The sequence below is a fragment of the Astatotilapia calliptera genome, chromosome 7 (genome assembly GCF_900246225.1).
Source record: "Astatotilapia calliptera chromosome 7, fAstCal1.2, whole genome shotgun sequence".
NCBI lineage: Eukaryota > Metazoa > Chordata > Actinopteri > Cichliformes > Cichlidae > Astatotilapia > Astatotilapia calliptera.
The window spans coordinates 8,424,132-8,448,924 of NC_039308.1; the positions used below are offsets into that span (position 1 = coordinate 8,424,132).

The following is a 24,793-nucleotide window of genomic DNA, read 5'->3' on the forward strand; positions in this document are numbered from 1 at the left end:
GCCCAACACTGATTACAGCAAAGTGGGGATATACCTCTGACATGCACAAACATTTGACCACACAGCATGCAAATCATTTTCATGAATGTAATATGTCTTTGATATCCTACTTAGCGATGGTGGTGACTCTTAACGCACCCATGAGAAAAGAGAAGTGATATCAGTAATTGCCATCCATCTCTAGGTCTCACTAAAGTATTTTGCTAGAAAAATGCATGGAACGAATATTTGGAAATTGACGTTTTAGGAGAGGATTAGAAATCAGCAAGTGGTCCATCGAGGTTTAAATACATAGGGATTAATATGACTCGTTCTCTATCTGGCCTTAAATCAACTAATTTGACTCCCCTTATATCAAGGATTACATCTGATATTCAAAGATAGGGTAATCTCCCCCTTTCTTTAACCCTCTCAGGCTCAAATTAAACTTTTTGTTGCTAATGCACAACCAAGTCCTGCAGTGGTACTTCTGAGTAAAAAAAATCATAAAATATGTATGTGGGGTAATCAGGTTGTTAGTTTTTAACTGTTGCAAATCAGCAACGCCTGCCTTGAGAGGGTTAATCGGTAAGATTAGTGTTGTTAAAAAGTTTTAGAGTTTGTTTTTGTTTAGTTGTTTTTTTTATATATATAAATATATTTACTTAGGAAAATGAAGAAAGGTTAATTGTATTTTGGTAAGTGCAAGTACTGTGTTGTTTTATTTTTTCAATAAAAATATTTGCAAAAAATAAAAATAAAAATCAGCAAGTGAAGCAATTCAAACACCGTGAATGCATGCTTCATATTAACTCACTATGACTGAGTGCACAGAGGCAATAGAACTGTTTTGGGAAGAAGTCAGATGCAATGTTACACAGTGACAAAAACCCAAACAATCTTATGGTGTTGCACTGGCCTGGTGGAAATAGTAAAATGAGAAAAAAGGCAGTTTGATAATGTGTTAAAAGTCATTTCAGGTGTTCAAATCAGAAAAAGAGAGCAAGAGAGCGAGGGAGGGAGAGAGAGAGAGAGAGAGAGAGAGAGAGAGAGAGAGAGAGAGAGAGAGATCTGGTTAAGATATTTCTGAACCAGGCTCAACAATGCTCTTATCTTGTCTCTACTTAAGAACTCACCAGGGTGAAGCTCTTTGGTGAGGCAGCCCAACGTTTAATGTTGGTCAGGTTCCACTCCTGGATCACCTCCTTGGTCTTCTCATCAACCCTCATCACGCATTCTTTGGTTATACCCAGAAGTCGAGGTACCAATTTGTTCTTACCCTTCATTTTCTCCTGCATGAAGGGAAATGAAATGACTGTGAAGTAAACATAAATTAAACTGGGCAAATATTAATGACTCAATCCATGAAGATCCACAATCAACAAATTAACTCAGCCATCATCCAGCTAGCACTGCAGAATGAGAGAAAGCATATAAAGTATTTAAACATTTTCAGATGAATCTTGCCCTATTTGTGAATTTTTCTTCTCTGACTCTTATTCATACCCTCCTCTTCCCCTAGCCCTTTTTCAGAAATGTAGTAGCAAACTGGCTAGTTTGGAGAACAGTTTCCACTAATGCAACATGCTGGACTGGTTGGTAGAAATTGCAAGTTTCTATCTTTGTGCTGATCGTATTATTGTAAATAATATTATTTAATTATGTAAATGAATATTATTTGTAAAGTGAGTCTCAAGTCTCAAATCAAAAGCAACCTCCACTTTGGTAATCCATTGTTCTTCTCACCTTGACCAGAAAGAATGACACACCATACGTTTTCAGGGACCTGGCCAGCTTCACATAGTTGACTTTAGCCTCAATCTCTGTCATGTTTTGACAGTTTTTGTGTGCCTGCAGAAACACAGTCAGAGGATTAGAAGAACTCACTGTGGTATTATGTACCAGCCTCCAAGTATAAGTCATCTTGATAAAATTTGTGTTTGACCTGATCTTTATACATCAAAAATATTAAACAGAACAGCACAGTCAGAACTGACATTTAGTTCAAAACTGCCACAGAATCCACTTCTTACCTGGAAGATCTTCTTCTCCCCTTTGTTCTTGATGTATTCTTTGGGAAGGAACTCTTTTAAACTGAAGAGGAAAAAGGTCAAATCAAAAAAAAATTTAACAGGCAGCTCATTACAGTTTGAAGACAAAACAACAATACAACCAAAATACCAGTGCTTACTCTAAAAAGCCAGGCTTGTGTTTGGACTCGTTGTGATCCCCAAATTGAATCTGACACTGATAGCCTGCAAACTCACAGGCCTTATCAAAGGAGACTGGATGAGATCCATTCAGGATGTCATCGCGAGCCTGTCCCAACACACACACACACACACACACACACACACACACACACACACACACACACACACACACACACACACACACACACAAAATCATTATAGTTTTTTAGAGCAAAAATTTACAGTGTAAAACAGCATATAACATTTGAGCCACTCTTCATTTTCTTCACTAGGAAAATTTAAAATAGGTGCAATAATTTATTGAGCCAGTTCAAAAATATATTTAAAATGATATATAAGAAAAGAGTCGGTTCCATCAGTTCTTGTGTAACTTGGTATGCTTTAGCCTTTCCTCCCAATTTCCCTTCCTATAGAACGGCCTCTTGACAGCCAGCTGAGCCACAGAAACCATTTCTGGTGAGGCTTCCAAGAACATGGATCAACTGAAGGGCATCTCTCAGGTCCTGTGTCAGGTCTTTGCAGAAGACCTTTTTTTAAGGACACGACTTTCAGATACTATCTATCTGCTGCAGATTGTTTTTAAGCCTGTCTCGTCTTCTTTTGTCCCCCACTTGTCCAGTTTTATCCACAATGTTTTAAAGACACTGCACACCATGCCAAGATATGCCAAGTTTTTAGCTAATAACTCTTCAGGAATCTACTTGTTTGTCTATTATTTTATTCCTGTCAATCTGTGTTACCTTTGGTGTTTTTTATAGATTCAACTAAAATAACAGGAGTAAATTCTGTGTTTTTGTGATGAGCTGCCAGTAGCAAAGTTCCTAAAAACAATTTAAAATGGGTTCTTTGCAAAGTTGACACAACACAGATTCATCCCTTGAATTAGGTGCCTTTTTTATGCTTAAATGATTAATAGATAAATATTAAGTGGCTCATCAAACAACACAAAATGAGTTCAAAGGCAGCCAATAGCCAAAGAAAAAGAAAATCTGGCTCCTTGGAACAAAATATTAGGAAATGAGGGGTGGCTCAAGACTGCATAATGTCTATCCAAGACAACAGGAGAAAAATAAATTATTATTATTATTATTAATAATAATAATAATAATAATAATAATAATAATAATAATGTCAATGAGAAAGTCAATGTCAATGTTTTTCTGTACCTGCACATAAAGCAGGTTGAGCTGGACGGGATCTCTGGAATCCACATTTTGGTCTGAGTAGAAGAATTTTCTTCGCAGCAGCAACATCTCTGTCTCCTCCACGCCCTGTTCCCTCAGTGTCCGTCCATGGTCCAACCAGTTCACTACGGAAAGCCCAAACCAAACGGGATGCCATAAAGACCAATATTAGAAATATATTAGCCAGTCAAAATGTTTTAGCATCAAGGTGAATTTTTTCAGTCATATTTTCATTGTAATCTGTAACCATATTTTGATTCAGATAAAGCACTTTGCTTACTCTCTGGAAAAAATGTTTCTCATTCCTGTTTCATGACACCATAATATTTAAGCAGAACACTTTGTTATAATCTCCTCTCCCATGAACGTCGTATGGGACAGGAGTTTCAGAAGCAGACATACCCGTTTGGAAAGCAGACATTGAATTTACTCAGAAAAATTGGTTAAAGTCTTTTTTTCTTTTGAATAAAGCTCAGCATAAGGATTGGCTAATGTGTTTCCAGACACAAAAAAGACTAGTCTTTCCAATTTCTTTCAGAGTTACAGAGTTAAAGAATGTGGCAGTGAAGATTTGGTAGATTAGTTTAATTATTTACTATTAAATACTTATCCCTTGGGACTTCCAGATCCCGACGGACAAGATAGTGATGGCTAACTAACCAGAGATAGTAGTGGTGGACAAGCAGAGAAGAAGATTGTAGTGATAGAGGTAGTAATACACTCAACAAAAATATAAACGCAACACCTTTGTTTTTGCTCCCATTCCCCATGGGATGGACGTAGAGACCTAAAATTCATTCCAGATACACAATATAACCGTCCCTCCCAAACAGTGGTCACAAATCAGTCCAAATGTGTGGTAGTGGGCACATCTGCTATATTTAGATAATCCATCCCACCTCACAGGTGTGCCACATCAGGATGCTGATCTGACATCATGAGTAGTGCACAGGTGTACCTCAGACTGCCCACAACAAAAGGCCACCCTGGAATGTGCAGTTTTGTCTCACAGCAAAATGCCACAGATGCCACAAGCAATGAGGGAGCGTGCAATTGGCATGCTGACAGCAGGAATGTCAACCAGATCTGTCGCCCGTGCATTGAATGTTCATTTCTCAACCATAAGCCGTCTCCACAGGCGTTTCAGAGAATATGGCAGCACATCCAACCGGCCTCACAACCGCAGACCTCGTGTAACCAGCCCAGGACCTCCACATCCAGCAGGTTCACCTCCAAGATCGTCTGAGACCAGCCACCCAGACAGCTGCTGGAACAATTGGTTTGCACAACCAAACAATTTCTGCACAAACTGTCAGAAACCGTCTCAGGGACGCTCAACTGCATGCCCGTCGTCCTCATCGGGGTCTTGACCTGACTCCAGCTCGTCGCCGTAACAGACTTGTGTGGGCAAATGCTCACATTCGATGGCGTCTGGCACGTTGGAGAGGTGTGCGCTTCACAGATGAATCATGGTTCACATTGTTCAGGGCAGATGGCAGCTGAGAATGTCCCAGTTCTTGCATGGCCAGCATACTCACCGGACATGTCACCCATTGAGCATGTTCGGGATGTGCTTGACCGGCGTATACGACAGCGTGTACCAGTTCCCACGAATATCCAACAACCTCGCACAGCCATTGAAGTGGAGTGGACCAACATTCCACAGGCCACAATTGACAATCTGATAGACTCCATGCGACAATGTGTTGCACTGCATGAGGCAAATGGTGGTCACACCAGATACTGACCGGTTCTGGGTCCCCAGACCCCCAATAGCGCAAAAAACTGCACATTCCAGGGTGGCCTTTTGTTGTGGGCAGTCTGAGGTACACCTGTGCACTACTCATGATGTCAGATCAGCATCCTGATGTGGCACACCTGTGAGGTGGGATGGATTATCTCAATATAGCAGATGTGCCCACTACCACACATTTGGACTGATTTGTGACCACTGTTTGGGAGGGACGGTTATATTGTGTATCTGGAATGAATTTTAGGTCTCTACGTCCATCCCATGGGGGAATGGGAGCAGTAACAAAGGTGTTGCGTTTATATTTTTGTTGAGTGTACCAAGCGATAGCAACAACAGGAAGATGGAACACAAGAAGCTGAGAGAGGAGCTAGAGAAGATGTGGAAGGTGACCCGGGACACACACTTTGGTTAAGCAAGTCTGTTATAGAGCATTAGAATGGAGGCTTGTATTTCTCATACACTCATCGTCTGTGTGGAGTTTCTGCTTCAGCTTTTCCATTTTCTTGTCATCTCTTAAAAGAGTTTTGTCTCTTTTCAGGGTTCCTGTGGTTTCCTCCTTCTTCTCTTCACCAATGTCTCGCACCAGTGAATATTCATCATAGTTTGTAATACCTGACATACAAACAGATTGAAATTACTACATTTATTTTACATTTTACAACAACATTATATATACACAAGAATCTCATGGTAAGTTGGGGGGAAAGCAATAAACCTGTAACAACACACAACATCTTGTTCTGGAAATTAAATGTGAGCTGTGTGTGGCTTATAGCTGACCTATTCTAGCACATATGGTCATCAGCATGTCACTGACAATCTTGGAGTCATCCACCATTACAGTCTTCACTGTCCCATCCAACATGCGGATCTTCAGTGGCCTCTGCTTCTTCTTGTATTCCAGAGTGTCCTGTCAGACAGAGGCAACAGACCAGCTGCTGATATTTTGTTGGAAACTTTGAAATAGATTTAAACTAGATCCTGCTATTTCTCACAATACTCACATCACACTGCTTTTCTTCCTAGAGACAGCATCATTTTTTACAGAAGCATTAAACAAAAACAACCTGACTCAGCTAATTTAGAGCAAAGAAACCAGTGATGTCCCTTGGTGAAAGTGTATTTAGTACTCACAAATCATCACAAATGCATCCTAATTCATAAATTTAACAGTTAGTCATAGCTGAATGTGTGATATACTTCCTTACCCCATTCCTTAACATGTAGTAGTCCAGAGCCTTTCCAGCCTCCAACCAGATGCCTTTCTTTGGATCTTCATCAGACAAAAACAGTCCGTAGTCATTTGCTGTAGAAGAAACACAAACGCTGATTAAGTCGCTGGATTTCTATTTCTTGCCATACCTGTGGATCTCCAGACAGTAGACTAGAAGGACTTGTGCTAGTCCCCTGTTCATGTAAATCACATTAGTGGATTAGTCTTTCAAACAAACATGTTTTAACAGGTTCACATCAGCTTGCCAAAGTCAAAATGTGACCATTCTAGTCTAATCTGTTGACTGACACAATATTAGGCAGGTGGTTACAATGTCATGCCTGATCAGTCTATGTGCAATATGCAGCATACAATTTCTCCATGTCAACAATCCAACAATCAGTTCTGATGAAGTAAGAAGTAAAAAAAAAAGAAAGAGAACTTACGCTGGCCAAGCTGTGCCTCTGGGACTCTCTCCCTGATGATGCGACAGGCATCGTAGACCATGGTGGAGGGCTCAAACTGCATAGTTTTCACTACATTCCCCACACTAATCTTTAATGACAGGGTCACCATGATTGCTGCTCTGCACCTCCACCCAACTCACACCTGCATGAGGATCCATAAAGTAGTTAGTCATAACATGTCAACTGTACCATTACAGTGAAATAGCATATTTAATTCACAGTCACAATACCAATAGTACAACTCAATCTGAAAGACATATAAAGTCTATTGAAAAAAAAAAAAGACTTTTTGATAAACACACACACACACACACCTTATTTCCTGTTAAAAGGAGGTTTTAACTGCAAGTGTAGAACAGCTGTAACTGTATACTCTAAATAATGTCAAAGCTGCCTCCTCTCACAAGTAGCACACAGCAGGAAGTTCTCTACATCAGAGGTATTCTCATTGCACATAGCTATGACAAGAACTGCTATATTCATAAATATATTTTATTTTGGTACTCCTTTACATGACATTCCGCTAAAGAACTTCACATTAGTAGGAAGTGAAAACGAATCTCTCAGCCCCATGTCTTAAGCTGAGGTTAAAGTGAGAAACACCACCTCTAGCTTTTTTTACATGTGTCACATATAAAAAAATGTTTTTAACTGAAAATCCAGTTTTCCGGTTCCTGAATAAAAAGAAATTGTCTCTTAACTGTTTAAATGCCAGTAAAGGTATGTTTTTTTTGGAAAACAACTCTCTGTGGTTTTGTCATTGTGAGAGATTCTTTGTCATTTCTTCATGCAAGATCCTGAGGTTGTATAGCAATGAGAGGTGAAGGAAATAAAGAGTAGGGGATTTTCTTTTTCAGCTTTTTTGAAATGACATTTTACTTATCACTGTAAAACTGTCAGACTCGCATCCTGATAACACTCTTTCACCATCTTGCTCCCTGTGTAGTATAAAGGGGATTCAACCTAAAAAGTACAGCTAGCAACATGAATGCTGGTTACTGCAGAAACAAATAAAATTAAAAAAACCAATGCCAAATGTACTGGTTATATAATACTCTACAACTCTGAGTACTCAAGCACTGCTTTTTACTACAAGTCATATTCATCTATTCTCACACAACCCAGGGATGGAACCACTGTCTGCTAGGGATGGGTATCGTTTAGGTTTTATCCGATACCAAATACGGTGCATTTCTCAGCTTTTAAAAAACGCTATGCGTTGCCAGGTGTTTCATCAGATTCGAGGTGTTACCTCCTTTGCACAGTATCACCTTGAAGCACTTGTTGCAGGCTGCTGAGTTTGCATCTTTTGCTGTGAAGTACAGTCAGACTTTTGACCGCTTGGCCTTGGGCACTTTTAATCTGTAGCTCTGCTCTAAAAGAACGTACGTACCTGGGCAAGCCTACTATCCTCGGAAAGGTAAGATGATTGGCTAGAATCCAAAGTGTATGACATCTCAGGAAAAAGAAACACCGAAATGTGCGCTGCTTTTCGGTCTGGTTACTACCGGTGCCATCCCTACTGTCTACTTGCTCAATCAAATGACAATCAAACTGTTTTCTGACTAAAATCCAGTGTGACAACAGGCTGAGTGAGATGAGCCACTGTCTGGAGCATTCATATATTGTTATCATATATCAGTGAGTACTTCTCACTATATGTTAAAAGATTGTTTTGTTGGAGAAAATGTTTTCATACTATACTTCAGAAAAATATGCTATAAGAAGATGGATGGATGGCTAACATGTAAATATGCTTCTCATTGTTAGGGCTCCTGATTATGATTTTACTATTTGACATGATCATGAAGAAGATGAATAAAATACTTACCTGACTTGAACCAATTTTTTGTAACAGCCACTCAGATGATCAGCTCTGTGTTTCTTCTACCTAGCTGAGGAAAATCAAATATAAACAGATACACGATTTTTTTTATTTTATTGATCCAACATTTTCAATGACATAATGATATGCTTTTACATTATAACGATCTTACAAAACACAGTTCCACAGCATTTTGTACTCTTGCAATTCCACATCATAATAATGTTGTCCTATTTGAAATATAAAGCTGCAGATAAACTCACTTTTTGACACAACATATGACATGTAATTTAAATGTTCTATTCCAAAAGCTAACTGTGAATACGGTACACAAGCTTTAGACAGTGCTCAGTCCCTGTTCGCACACATACATGTTCCAATAAATCCCACAAATGGAATCTAGTAGAGTTCAAGAATTTTATCTGACAATAAAGCAGAAACTGCTGCTCAACTGAAAGAATACACAAAGCGAATTGGAATGTGTTTGTATATTAGAGATTGATTTCTTTGGGGTTTTTTTGATAACATTGCAGACACTTTTTAAAAAAATGTTATAAAATAAAATATTAGTTTAATCCATTTTAGTGAAATTAATGTCAGAATTAAGCGTGTAACTAGTGAGAAGGTCCACATAACTGGTGTGTTTCTGTTTGGTGAAGTGTGGCAAGGTGTGGCGTGCTTTGCAAAATAAGACAGGACAAGACAAGGCAAGAAAAATAAGAGTTGGGACATCCTCCATTACGTCAGTTAAAAATTGTTAAATACAGCTGAAGTATAAACTAATCTGATAAATACAGTAAAACAAGCATAAATGTAAACAATATATAGAAAGAAATATTTGAAATATAATCATATGAAAATCAACAAGCAAAAACAGAATTTAAATTTTAAATATAATCAGCAGTACTACATGCACTGAAACAGACTAGCAAATATCAGAGTACATCAAAGTGGCTCAGCAGAACAGCGCAAGTTGTAGTGGACGCTGCAATAAATTGGTGTGGTATTTACGTGAGCGTGAGTGCAGGGTTAAAGTAAACTTAACATGAGAGAACAGATTACTCTTTGCTAGACAGATGTGTTGCATTGCAGACAGTTATTGTATGATATGAATAATTTCTTCTGATGTAAAAGATTTTTACATGTTATTAATAGCTATTTTAGGTGTGTGTGTGTGTGTGCGTGCATGCATTGGAGGAGGAGTGCAGCTGTCGGTCAAGTGAGTGGGTTCATCTCTAGAAATGAACCCACTCCTCTTCCTCTGCTGTGGAATGACAGCATTCTTTCAAGTTCCTAATCAGCTGTCTACATGTCATTTCCTGTTTTTAAAAGACATTCAACGCCATATATGGGCATCTCTAACATCCACACATGCCCAGCAGTGACTTAGCTGGAAGTCTGCAGTGAGTATTGGGTCAGTTTGTTGACAAAGCTTACTAATCTAAAGCTCATCCTAGTCCTTCGAGTTTCAAAGTTACAATGTTCACGTTTAGTCAGTGTTAGTCCTCAATATTATTCAATGTAGAAACTTTAAAGCTCTAAATGCTCAAAAACCATTATCGAGCAAAAGCTACTTCAACATTCAAATCTTCCTGTTTATTTAACACCAGCTCGAAATCTGAAAGATAATCTTGTTTAAAAACATTGCAAGTCTACAGACTTCAGAAATTGTACAGTAAATGCTTCCCACTCCACCCTGACTGAAAGAGGAAGTGCGAGGTCACAACAGTAATTACTGCAGTTGCTAAAAATGAGAAATAGCACAGTAAAGGTCTTAGTGTACTCTAAAAACACTGTAAAACAATATCACAAATGAAAACACAATTCTTTAATGGTACAGATATAAAAAATGTCCAGCTGTTGCAAAAGGGATTCCAAGTTTGGGCTTTTAAAGTATAAAATTAGTTATGCCGTTGAAGGTACTTTCTCCTTTTAGTGCTTAAAATATATCTTTGCAATAACTCTGAATTAATGCCTCTTTCCAGAAAACATGACTTGGTTCTTACAAGAAAAAAAATGTGTGGCTAACTTGACTTCCTGTTAGTCAAAGCCAGACTTCCTCTGCAAAGTGACAGCGGCCAGCTGTCATCCTAAAGCCAAGTATCCAAGCTATCAATGGAATTCAGATACTCTATACCTCAGTCTTTATCTAGTGTATTACAGGCCTGACCATTTTTTTAACGTGTCTGTAAAACTGTCCACTAACAACAAGAGGATTATTTCAAAAACTTATCTTTTCAGGCCAGAATGAAACATTTCACTTAACTAGTCTTCAGGGCTGATAAGTACGTTGTGTACATCCTCACTATAGTTCTGGCTACAGTCATTTCTGCCAGTATCAGCCATTTCCAAAAATGTCTAGCTGACTCTTTTTTTTTAAACTGTGTGGTGTGCAAGTTTGAAAAAAATGAAAATGTACTAATTTAGTTGCAATGAAACACATCACAGATATGAAGAAAATATTATGTTGAGGGACAATCAGAAATTGTGCAAAGTTTAAAATAAATTTTCAAACGACTAAACAAGGACTAGGTCTAGTTGTTTTGTTTTTCTGTTTTCCTGTTGTTCTCCAGCCCTATGTGCGCTAGATGTGATTTTTGTTTGGCATATCCCGATGTCCAGGGTGGGCCATTTATATGGATACACCGTAATAACATGGGAATGGTTGGTGATATTAAAGTCGTGTTTGTGGCACATTAGTATATGTGTGGTGACCATGGTGGCCATTTAGAAGTCGGCCATCTTGGATACAACTTTTGTTTTTTTAATAGGAAGAGGGCCATGTGACACATCAAACTTATTGGTAATGTCACAAGAAAAACAATAGTACTTGTATTATACAAGTAAAACATTTTTCTCTTTTTCTATGTAAGAATAAGAAAAAAGTGAAATAATAGATTTAATTTGTTTTGGTTGTGTAACCTCAGGACATCTGTGGACATTAGGAAAGAGGTCATCTGGGTGGACATATATTATTGCTCAAGTAAAACCACTTATGGTGAAGAATAGTTTATCAGGAGTTCACAGTGCTGCAATACAAGTCTTTGCAACCACTGAGTGTAGCTTCGTATACAGATGGTAGAGTTTTAAACTTCCTGTGATCGTGGCCTTCAACAGTCTCTGCTGCCTGCTGTGCTGCAATGTGGGCAACCAGCTTAAAGTCACTGCAGAACCTTCATCAGGCTCAAAATAAGACAACCTGTTTTAGAGAAGTTACCGGCTCTTATAAGAATCTTAAATTTAATAAAACATGTTTTGAATTTTTGTTTTATAATTCAATAAGTCATTTTTTGTCATATTTGTTATTTGTCACAGAAATTGCTTAACTATTATCAACACAAACATCATGAGAAACACTTTTCCAGTTTAAGGTTGCTGCTTATATCACATTTGATCATCACTATTGGCATTGGCACCACTCTGATACTAATAGAAGAGTTCTTGAGTCCAAGAAATGTAGACACAGCTGTAGCTCCAGAGCACATAACACAATAACAAAGTCATTGCAGTGTCCTTATTACAGAGCTGAGGTAACTAGTACACTTGTATCCAACTGTAGTATGATTTGTTTTACTGGTAGTTTTTCACAACAACTTTCACTCTGCTAATGCACATTTGCTGTACTATTGTAAATTGAAGCTGTGTTTACCCTGATGTGACACTGTGAAAATAACCCAGTGGCATTGTTACAGTCTATCTTAAACAAGTAACCACAACGACCGCATTTGAACTTTTGCATCTCATCTCCCATTCTTACATTTCCTCTCGACTCTATAGTCTACACATGCTCATGTACAGTAATTATACCATTCCCCAACTAGAAAAAATCTCCAATTCTCTTGTTTTTTTAGCATTTCATACATTTTTTTTTAATCTGACCATTCAGTGCACTAAAAGGTTTTGTCAAAACAATACCCTAGAGTAAACAGGAAATCTATAAGGGAATTTATAAAAGGGGGAAAAAGGAAACGAGGCTAATTATTTCTGTTCTGGTCTGTACTGTACAGATCAGATTTCACTTGTTTGAGGGAAATTTATACGGGTGAAGGAAAGTTAAAATAGCAGCATTTGCCTTTAGTATAAGGCAACACAATTACAACATTATGAGCTATTTGAAAACCAAAAAATGTCAAAATGTCTATTTTGACAATAACTTCAGTCTATGTTTCAGAGACAATCACACTCTCACAAAGAACTTGTTCTGTTGAACACAGAAGATGAACGGTAAAAATACTACACTACTCCCACTATCCAAGTGGCCAATATTTTTTTTAAATAGATTAGTTTCATTATGTAGGAGTCTCTCTCTGCCCTACGTACACTTATGGATTAATTCTTATATAGCGCTTTTCAACTCTCCCAGAGTACTCAAAGAGCTCTATACAACATGCCACATTCACCCGATCACACCCATTCACACAAGCACTGTCTTCTAAGTTTCTTAGTGCTTCCTAACTACAATTCATACACATTTATACTCCAATGAACGCATCGGAGAGCAATTTAGGGTTAGTGTCTTGACCAAATTAGAGAAAAAAAATTGAAATTGGTTGTTGAATTTTGAATTGAGTGTTGAACTTGCATTTGATAAATGAAACCCAAAGAGATATCGATGTATGTGAAGAAATATTCTTTAGGCTTAAAGACCTCCAAAATAAAGCAATCAGAGACAGCAAAAAAGTAAGATTAGTATGGGAAAATTGAGCAGCTCAGCGACACCAACGGCCTGAAAAACCACAAAACATGGAACACTAAGTTGTGAGCAACTTCTTGAATTCAAATTTAGATGGTGTACAACAACGCAGATTACACTTTGAAAGGAAGCATCTACAAGGGCCTGTCCAAAAAAAAAAAACATCTTTGGAAAGATGAAACCAAGATGAACCTTAATGATTGCAAGAGAAAAGTATGGAAAAGGGAAGGCATAGTTCATGATTAGAAAAACACCACATCATATATCAGATATGATGGAGACAATGTTATGCAGCAGGTAACTAGTTTTTAGCATTTGATATATGATATATGAATGTGAGATGGCTGACCACAAGCCTCACAATGATTTGACACGAAATGACCCAAAACCGAAAGCAGAAAACCCTCGAAACTAACAGCAACTGAAGGTGGCTGCAGTAAAGGCCTGCTAAAGCATCACAAGGAAGGAAACAGTATTTGGTGATGTTTGACAATGTACTTAAAAGCTTAAAGTCTGCTCTTAATCACATTTTGTGTGATTTAAAATCCACTGTGACAGTGTGCAGAGGCAAAATTTAAAAAAAATGTTTACTGTCCAGGAGCTTACAAACAAAACTGTAAATTATTGGCCTTGGAAACCCAGAAAAACTGTCAGGTAACCACTTGAATCCTCAAAATACAAGATTGATGATGGACCAGTTTGGTTGCTCGACTGGTAAATCAGCAAGTGGTACTAGTAATTTTCTGCAGAGGCAGTAGCAGCAGAAGAAGAGGAAGAAGAAACAGAAAAAAACAGAAGTAGCAACAAAAGCAGAAGCACAAGAAAAAGCATAAGCAATAGCCCAGTCGCAATGTAAGGTTCAACACAAATAACTAATAACACAAAGAATGATTTAAAAAATAGCAGCTACATTAAAGCAATGAAGAGGTGCAGGAGAAGATAATCTTAAATGGGAGACTAGCCAAATTTAATACTCTCTAAATTCTTTGTACATGTTGTCAGGTATATTTATTGCCCTTCGTATATAACCATTGTGTAACACAACTATATATTTGCATTTTTGAAGAGTTTCAGAGCCCATCACAGCACAGAAACAGCTTTAGTGAAGGTTACAAATGATCTTCTTATGGCCTCTGACAGTGGACTCATCTCTGTGTTATTGTCCTGCTAGACCTCAGCGCAGCGTTCAATACTGTTCGACCATAATATCCTATTAGAACAATTGTAGCATACTGTATGTAATACAGGTACTGCGCTGCAGTGGTTTGTATCATATCTATCTAATAGGCTCCAATTTGTTCATGTAAATGGAAAGTCCTCTTCACACACTAAGGTTAATTATGGAGTTCCACAGGGTTCAGTGCTAGGACCAATTCTGTTTGCATTATACATGCTTTCCTTAGGCAGTAGGGCTGTGCGATATGACCAAAATCTCACATCCCGATATTAAGACATCTATCGTCCGATAATGATATAAATCACAAAAATGTAACATTTTCTGTAAATTCTGTGAATCTCGGGCAGCTCGACTTGCTTGAAGTGTTTCCAGCTGGGCGTCGCGTACCTGGAGTTGAGTGTTTTAACTGATGCATGAAACTATACATTTTTAGACATAGGTTGTAACGGCCGCCGTTTTCTTTATGAGTATTTATTACACAGCGTGCTGCGGGGAAAAGCCTGTTCTAATGTTTGAGTCTAAGGTTTATTTTTTAGCACCTGACGGCTCTTTTTTGCTTCTCATCCATAAATACTCTGCATCTTTCGCGTGATTCGGTTTATTTTGAAAAGTCTCAACAGGATCTTGAGCTTTTTTGTGAAAGGTTTATGTGGAAAATAAACAAGCGGACATGCGATGGTTTTACTGTTGTTGTTGCTAAAGACAATGCATAAAAACAAGTGCTTGTTTGTCTGTAGTGTGGTTATATTAAATATAAGAGAAAGAGAGAACTTTAAGAAATTAATATAGCCACTACAGTGACCATCAAAATAATGAAAAAATATTGCCATAAACAGTTTATTTTGCGACACCACGAAACAAACGATAGCGTAAAATGCAACGATAGACGTTTTTATATCGTCATCCGATATATATTGTTATATCGATCAGCCCTATTAGGCAGTATCATCAGAAGACATAGTATACATTTTCACTGCTATGCAGATGGCAAAAAACTCTATCCATGGAGCCAGATAACACACACCAATTAGTTAAACTGCAGGAATGTCTTCAAGACATAAAGACCTAATTTTCTGCTTCTTAATTCAGATAAAGCTGAGGTTATTTTACTCGGCCCTGAAAATCTTAGAAATATGGTATCTAACCAGATTCTTACTCTGGATGGCATTACCTTGGCCTCCAGTAACACTGTGAGGAATCTTGGAGTCATTTTTGACCAGGACATGTCCTTCAATGCACATATTAAACAAATATGTAAGACTGCTTTCTTCCATTTGCACAACATCTCTAAAATTAGAAATTTCCTGTCTCAGAGTGATGCTGAAAAATTAGTTCATGCATATTTCTAGGCTGGACCACTGTAATTCATTATTATCAGGACGTCCTAAAAACTCTCTGAAATACCTTCAGCTAATCCAAAATGCTGCAGCAAAAGTGCTGACAGGGACTAGAAAGAGAGAGCATATTTCTCCTATATTGGCTTCCTGTTAAATCCAGAATTGAGTTCAAAATCCTGCCCCTCACATACAATGTCTTAAATAATCAGGCCCCATCTTATCTTAATGACCTTGTAGTACCATATCACCCCATTAGAGCACTTCACTCTCACACTGCAGGCGTACTTGTTGATCCTAGAGTATTTAAAAGTAGAATGTGAGGGAGAGCCTTTGGTTTTCAGGCCCCTCTTCTGTGGAACCAGCTTCCAGTTTGGATTTGGGAGACAGACACTATCTCTACTTTTAAGATTAGGCTTAAAACTTTCCTTTTTGCTAAAGCATATAGTTAGGGCTGGACCAGGTGACCCTGAATCCTCCCTTAGTTATGCTGCAATAGACATAGGCTGCTGTAGGCAGACTCATACCCCTCCTAGGTGACTGAAAAGGAAAATGCATCATGGACATGTTGGTCAGTCACAGGAGCTCGTTCAGTGAGAGACTGAGATTACCGAAAAGCACCACTGAACGACACAGGAAATCATTCCTGCCTGTGGCCATCTCCCTGTACAACGCATCCACTTAACACACTGTTTGCTGCTACAACTACACATGTTTCTTTTCCAAATATTTATTTATAAGTGACTTATGTATGTATGTATGTATATATATGTATATATTGTACTATTCTTAGTTAGCGTATTGTCTGTCTTGTCTTAATGTTGGTTTAAAATGGAGCACTGTAACAAAAAATAATTTCCCCCAGGGATCAATAAAGTATTCTGATTCTGATTCTGACACCCATGATGCATTTTCCTTTTCAGTCACCTTTTTCACTCACTATGTGTTAATACACCTCTCTGCATTAAATCGCACTTGTTATTAATCTGTCTCTTCCACAGCATGTCTTCTATTCTGTCTTCCTTCTCTTACCCCAACCGATGGCCGCCCCTCCCTGAGCCTGGTTCTGCCGGAGGCTTCTTCCTGTTAAAAGGGAGTTTTTTCTCATAGGGGGTCATCTGATTGTTGGGTTTTTCTCTGTATGTATTATTGTAAGGTCTACCTTACAATATAAAGCGTCTTCAACATTATATGGCGTTATATTAATAAAATTGAATTGAACTTGAATTTTAAAATCACATAAATCATTTTGAGTTGCATAAAGGTCTTGGAGAAACAACATTTTGTTAAAATGTATAGTTGTCATTTAGAAGAATGACAATAAAACCCACTTTATACACAAGTTTTATTTGCTGCAGTTCTTAAAGTTTTGCCTAAAGAATTTACCTAAAGTTTATATTACAACTGCAATGATTAATTAAGTAACTCAAATAAGTCAATTACAAAAAATTCTCGACACAAATTCTTTGCTTCGATGCTTCATTTAATCCACGGCTCTGTAGCGTGCAGATGTGTTAAACAATGTATACCTAAGTTTTTCACCCACATTTGTTATATTTCTAAAAACTGACCAGAAAATACAAACGTATTTAGGAGCAGCGAATAAAAAGTGTAAATAACAAGTATGACAACATTAAGCCCACAGCCCCCAGTTTTAAACAGAAACACTGATAACACAACAGCAGCAGTGTTGATGACGCTGGCAAAGTTTAATGTGAAAACTTCCAGATTAGACGGTGTGGCATAATGTTTGTGATCAAACAGATTAAAGATGCACTTCATGGCCCACGCTGAACAATGCCAGGTGTAAGAATTATGCCTTATGCCTGTTAGCAATTTTAAACATATAACAAAGGCTCCTAAAACTATAGAGAACTTTAAAAATGAAATAAAGAATAGGAGAAATATTATAAGCTAATAACAATTCACCAGTTCAACTAATATCTGTCCACTTGTGAATACCAACTGCACCTTACTTGTAAACCGCATGTGTTTGTTATTTTCCTGTGTACATCATAAATCGTTGTCAATTTTACTTCCTGCATTAGTTTTCCATCCTTGATTGTATGCTGATTAATCTCACCAACTGTATATCTGGTTACTTCCTGATTTATTTTGAAATTTCTGTATGTCTTAGACCTCACTTAGTTACACTTCCAGCCTTTGCTTTGTTGCCCTACCATGCCTGTTTTCAGTTAGCCACTGGTCTTAGTATATACAGCTCCAGCTTTGCGCTAACCACTTGTCATCTGGTAAACTTGCTTAGTCAAGCTCCCCAGCATTCCTCATGATTTTGTTATTTTCCCTTGTGAACTTCTCATTTCCTTTTGGACAGCTCTATGGACTTTGCCTTTTGACTACACCCTCCCAAACTGGATTTTACTCTGCCCATGTGTATCCTGCATTGGGTTCTCGTCCTGATTTTTACACTACGATCTGGCCAGTATGAACCCAGATGCTACTTTGTTTGCTGGGGAATTTTATGATTTTATCATTTACTCTAATCTGTCTTCATGGTGAATCGAAGAGAGCTCTTAATTGGTATCTTAAAAAGACTATACAGAGAGTAGTGTCTTTTTTGGCTGGTTATGTGGTCTTATGCTCCTAACCATCAAATGCTCTAGCCTTTCCAAGATGATAAGGTAAAACACTGGGTGGCTGAAATGACTGAAGCTTCCCTGCTCCAAAGCCCCATGGAAACTCAGCTGCCCAGCACTGCAAGTGGATAGACTGACTTGACTTGTACCTCTCCTGTTTCCACATCTGTCACTGGAAGTCTGTTCAGAAGGCAATCAATGGTTCCCATGCTCTTGTGTCATAGCCAGCTACTCATTCTTGAGTAAGTGAGGTGTCCCAACTGGCTTTCCTGTATTTAGGCAGCTCATTTGAACTCACCTAGTCATGATCTGATCTGATCCCCTGGCTAGGGCAAAGTTTCTTTTTTTGCATCAAAATTGGGATTTGTTCTAGAAAGTTATAAGCAAACTAACCCCTCTGAAAGGATTCTCAAAAATGTGGTTTTGGACAGCATCTTGTATGTCCTGTATCAATCAAGAACCCTATCACTGCAATGAAAAGTGATCCCTTCCTAATAATATGCCAAAAACACTTTAGAAACTCCCATCTGAAACTTAATTTTAGGTTACTTTGATATCAAAATGCCCAGCATCCACAATGACCAAGACACATCAACATTCATAGAAATAAGCTTCTATGACAGGGATGTCCAACTCCAAGCCTCAAGAGCCGGTTTCCTGCAGGTTTTAGATATCACCTTGGGTCAACAAACCTGAATCAAATGATTAGTTCATTACCAGGCCTCTGGAGAACTTCAAGACATGTTGAGGAGGCAATTTAGCCATTTAAATCAGCGGTGCTGGATAAAGGACACATGTAAAACCTGCAGGACACCGGCTCTTGAGGCCTGTAGTTGGACAGCCCAGTTCTATGGGAATTGTACTGGCATCAGCCCAATCTACTTCTATCAGGATAATGCTATTTTTAAACAAATATCCAACACTAGCAATGACAGATGTGTCTCACCAGAACAGATGTTTTCAGAACTTAACACAGCTCTTCTCACTATTACGACTAAAGGCATCATATAAACTATTCAGACTGTGTATGCCACTGCAGCGATCCTGAAGACATGTAGAGACATGTGGGTAGATCACACTTGCAGGTTGCACTATTTTTTTTCCCTTGCTTAGTTGACTAAGAAATTAGTTCCAAGGAATATCCCTAATTCTGAGAATGAGGATACGCTCACTTTTCTTAATTGCAGCAACCACATACTCACTCATTGCACATTTAAACACACAGGCTGTGTCCAAATTCAGGGGCCACATCCTTCAGAGGACCAAGCCTATGTAGACCAGGTCCTTACACATGAACACACACCACACACACTCCTCTTAATGTTTCACCAGTCTGATGAAGGGCTAACATTAAAAACATTGTAATTTCTAAAAGGGAAACCAATGAGTAGTTAATTTTAAAACACGTGTGTTTTTTCTTTTTTGAATATGAATGTGAGGTGGCCAGGTGTTGTGGCTGGAAAACAAGCTCAAACCATCACCCCCCTCTACCACGCTTAACAGTTGGTATGAGTATTGTATTTGTATTTGGTTTTCTCCAAAAGTGGTGCTGTTCATTGTGGACAGACATCTCAATTTTGGTTTTGTCTGTCAGAATGACATTGTTCCAAAAGTCTTGTGGCTGGATGAGATGCAAACCTAAGCCATGCTGTCATATTCCTTTTTGAGAGAAAAGGTTTTCATTTGGCAGCCCTTCCAAACAAGCCATACATGTTCAATTTCCTTCTTATTTTAACATACTGAGGCCTGTAGAGACTGAGATGTAGCTCCTGTGTTTTTTGCATTTTCTCAAAACAGTGCACACTCTACCCATGAGTTGAATTCACTAGGACACTGACTCTTGGGAAGATTGGTAGCTGTCTTGAATGTTTTCCACATGGGAATAGTCTTTCTAAAAATGGTTTTAAAACCCTTCCCAGATTGGTGGTGAGCAACAGTTTCTCTAAGACCACTGATGATGTATTAGCATTGTGTTACACACCTATTTTTGCTTAGTTTTTTTCCAAAATAAATAATGACATTGTATGTCATGTGTTCAAGTTTTATTTACATAATTTCAGCACCTGGTAAGCACCAAATGAATTTTTTTATTATGTTCTCATATGTAAGACCCTAGAATTCACCTGGAGGTTGTTCTCCATACATGGATTAATGTTTCTGATGGATGAAATTATTGACAATTTGGCATAATACCAGCCAGTATTACAGTTAGTGTGATGCCATCACAAGGTAAGCTCTGTTTCTTTTTATTCTTTATACATGTTTCATTTAATCATAAACAACCCAACAACATTAAGGTTTTGTGTGATTTTTAAATTAAGTAAGAGCTGTATTTTCTTCCAGTCTCCTCATTGGTGTGACTGAACTCCCCAGGCATCTCACACAGCCATGGGAATTGGCTTATGTCTAAAACAAATGATTTCTTGTGGACTAGTGGCTGCACATGTTGTCTTGACCAAATATGGCTGAGTTAAAACACTACACTCCAACCACGGCAACACATTGGAATGGAAGCAGGTTTCCTTAACTGGTGTGAGAATAGTCCACGATACAACTTCCAAAATGGGATTTTACTCTGTTACCTGAATTCTGTATGGCTGGTAGATTAGCTCAGATTACTACACAGCATGGCCTGAACCTTGAATACTGGAGGCCTTTCTTCATTTCTTTACAGCCCAGATCACAGTGTTTCACCAGTGTATAGTGGCTTGGCAGTTAAAAGTTAGCTTCTGCTACACATGTGAAGCTGGTTAATGAAAAAAATCCACACACACAAGACATATAAGACTACATCAACTAACAAATAATCTGTTCAACTAAAAACAAACACAACACTCAGGAAGGCAAAGACAACAAGTCACAATAAGCTGAGTGATTGGATTTCTGTTTAGTTCCAGTTTACGTTTTGTTCTTACTTTTGTAAGACCTCATGATTCTCTATCTTTATCTCTTGCTCACTCGCCTCCACTTAAAATAGTTAGATTTTTACTTATTTATTTTTGCTGTGGTTGTGGTCGAAAATGTGCAGTGCACTGAGAGCATGCCATCTTGTGCATATATTAACTGTTCCCTTATATGTGTTCTGGTGTCAGATAGTTATTTATATTTTTTTTTCTTTGCACTTCTTTTTTGAAAGGTAAGCATTGAATAAGCAACCTAACATGTAACAAAACTCCTTATTTAATGAACACAGGCTGATCTTTACAAGTTCAAAAAAGAAGGTGAAGCATTTACTGAAGACATTACTTTTCAGTGAATGATAAGCGTTTATTTATCCCAAAATTTGGGAAATTGTGTTACAGCAGCATGATATAAAAAAAAATGTAAAGATGTAAAAATCTAATGAGATACAAGTTTAAATACAAAATGAAGCAGTTATTAATTGTTATAACATTCTTTTAATCAATTAATGTAATAAGCAATTTCACAGAGACAAAAATGCTTTTGTTTGGTTTTTAGTTTATTTATTTACTTATTTTAGGTGAGCCTGCCTAAAAATGTACAGCTCCTAATTCTTCCAGGCTAGTTTCTACAGGCCGTCCTTCAGCCTGTAGAAAGTACCCTTTGTTTTTTCCTTTATTGCTCGGTGGTTAGTAGACATATCTGCATCCAAATTCCTTCATTGTGTTGCACAACACATCACAGCGGTGTAAGAATTTACACCCAGAGGCGATATTTTTTCTTGTTCTAACAGCTGCACAACACGCCCAGGACACTTATGAGCGGCCTACAAAATGACTGTGATGAACTGAACTTGCATGCTGTAGGTCAAAAGGGGAACAATACAGCTGTTAACTCCTTTTAACTTTGACATTCAAACTATTTCATAGTATAAAGGTAACTTATATATATCTCATCAAAATGCGCGTATTGTAGGGAAGCATGAGAGGACAGTGACACGGCGCACAGAAAATTCAGATGTGTGTGCGTGTGTGTGTGAGAGGTGGTCTCTTTTGGCGCTTGATACTTTCGATTCGTCTCCCATTTGTGTGATTTAACTTCTGGGTTATCATATACACTACCGTTTATGCGCTCTCTACATTAGAAGGCCCAAATCTGCATACGTTTACTAATCTGTCTCGCTTCCATGTCGAGTCTGTGGTGACGTCAGGGACTTCGCGTTTTAAAAAAACGAAGAAAAAAGCTAGAAACTTTTCAAAGTTAGAAACATTCAGTCTGACCTGGGCGCGTTAATCCACTCTCGTCGACGGCCACTCAAACACGGAAAACAGAGCTGATTTAACGATCCTTAAATTAACTCCCGACAACAAATAAAGTTTTCCACCAGGGGAAAGGCCAGAAGACGACTTTTTCTCAGTTCCTCTCCCTATCCCTCGGCAGCGGCTTGCGAAAAACTCCACCCTGGCTCAGCGCGTCGACGCACAGAGGGGCGGTGTAGAGTTCGGGTACTGTTCTGCTGCAGGCGAATAACACTGAGGGTGTTTTCATACTTTTCTATTTTGTTTCCAAACTCTGTCTTGTTTTCAACACTAAACCAACTCAATTTGACTCTTAATGGCACGGACTGTGCTGGAGGAGACCGCGGAGACGTTCAGATCTGCTTTGTTAGGGTTTCCGGGTAGACAGACATGTTTCCTTCAAACGTTGGCCAGCTGCATTTGAAGTTGCCCAGGATGGTTCGGTGGGTGTGTCAAAAGTGTCAACATCGTCGTATTATAAAGCTGGTGTGCGCACGCAACGCTGGGGCCACATAACGGTAAAAGTGTCAGCTCCTCGAAACTTCAACCTATCTTACTTTTTCTTTGGCCTGAACACTGCTCGCATCCGGCTGTCATCACTGACAGTGACGGGACTGAAACCCAGTGTTTCTCTTCTGTAGCCCTCTTTTTAATGTTCTCTTTGATTAGTAATTTTTTAAAAAGTTTTTAAAAAGCTACTATCTGCAATAAAAACAATAATAACAAATTAACATTCAAAAGAAGAAGAAAGGTGGAGAGGTACATATATTTTTAAAATTCTGTTGAAGTCTTGGGTGGCTTTCTGACTTGTCATTCCTTGTCTTACAAAGCTCTTGAACCTGCGACTTACTTTCTCACCATCTGCAAGGATATAAATATAAATTTTCAGATAAAAAAACAAAGATTATTTTTCATTAAATAAATCTTAATCACATATTAAACACAGTTCGTTTGTCTCTTTATTATTATTATGTTATTATAGTATTATAATATTATATTATGTTATATTATTCAGTCAGTGTCAATAGTCACTCAGTATTAATTTGCTGTTTTTAGGGCAAGGTATATTTTCTGTGATTATTGCAAGACCTGTCTAATGTTCAAGCTTAATACAAATGTTCTGCAAATTAATATTAATTAAAAAAGATGAGAACTGTAAAAACAGATTCTGTATACATACTAAATGCTTCAGTATGCAACTCTGCAAGTTGCAAGTACTAGTGGTGAATTAAGTTTAGTGAAATGTTATTTAAAATCAGTGAAGGAAAATGGATAGATGGCTATTTCTTCTGTCAAATAAGCAACTTACTAAAACAAATTAGTCATCTATTTTGCCACCTAAACAGACATTTTGTGTTCTTTTATGGCAAATTATTTTGGATAGATGTACAGAAATAACAGAAAATTACCATTGTGTAAAAACATAGACATTTTCCATCATTTTAAAGCAGTTTTACTGCTTTAAGTAACCCGAGATCTTGTATATTTCTGCATATGTTTTATTTTAATTCAAAGCTATTTACACATGTAAAAACAATTACATTAGCATTGTTACCATGCACACTCAACATCATGGGTGAGTAGAGTTAGTTTAACAGCTTAATAATTAGCTGACAATTCTGTTAACTACAGTGTTGCAGTTAGTAGTTAGAGGATTTAAAATATAATAACTCTCCTTATTATTTGAAAAAAAAATATCCAGGAAATATTGGCAATTTAGAATCTAATCAAAAACTAGATTCTTGAAAGCCTCTAATAGACAACAGCATTGTTGTATCTATTCTAAATTTAATGCCACATAAATGATGCACAATAAATCCCACATCCCGTTTAGTTGTGATCCTTGCAAAATCATAATCAAAAATTCTTTAATCTATTAAAGAGGGAGACACATTGTTTTCCGCAGTGTGAAGTATATATGAGGCGGGAAAACATTAGGTGTTTCCACCTATTAGAACAGGATAACAGTATGTTTGCATTTTAATCTGAACTTAACTTAAGATGTTTTTAGTCTTTAGTTAATCAGTCTATCCCAGCCTTTCCTAGGGCAAAAGGTGGGCTATACCCTGGACAGGTCGCCTGCACATCACAGGGCTAACAGAGACTGAGAACCATTCACACCCATCACTGCAAGCCTTTGGACTGTGGGAGGAAGCTGG

General features: G+C 37.9%; 1 protein-coding gene across 2 annotated transcripts in view; it reads right to left on the reverse strand.

Moving 5' to 3' along the window:
• tln1 (talin 1) overlaps window positions 1–23,083 on the reverse strand; it is a 57,437-nt gene extending 34,354 nt beyond the window's left edge. The window contains exons 1-11 of one of the 2 annotated variants that reach the window (XM_026172851.1): window positions 22,617–23,083; window positions 8,641–8,700; window positions 6,789–6,951; window positions 6,338–6,435; window positions 5,910–6,039; window positions 5,589–5,741; window positions 3,359–3,501; window positions 2,171–2,298; window positions 2,013–2,073; window positions 1,726–1,830; window positions 1,116–1,271 (exon numbers count right to left, since the gene is read on the reverse strand). In XM_026172851.1, coding sequence (XP_026028636.1) covers window positions 1,116–1,271; window positions 1,726–1,830; window positions 2,013–2,073; window positions 2,171–2,298; window positions 3,359–3,501; window positions 5,589–5,741; window positions 5,910–6,039; window positions 6,338–6,435; window positions 6,789–6,918 — 1,104 coding nt within the window. In that variant the 5' untranslated portion in view covers window positions 6,919–6,951; window positions 8,641–8,700; window positions 22,617–23,083. Of the gene's footprint in view, window positions 1–1,115; window positions 1,272–1,725; window positions 1,831–2,012; window positions 2,074–2,170; window positions 2,299–3,358; window positions 3,502–5,588; window positions 5,742–5,909; window positions 6,040–6,337; window positions 6,436–6,788; window positions 6,952–8,640; window positions 8,705–22,616 lie in introns of both variants that reach the window. The other variant, XM_026172850.1, reaches the window with a different exon arrangement.
• Window positions 23,084–24,793: the final 1,710 nt, after the last annotated feature.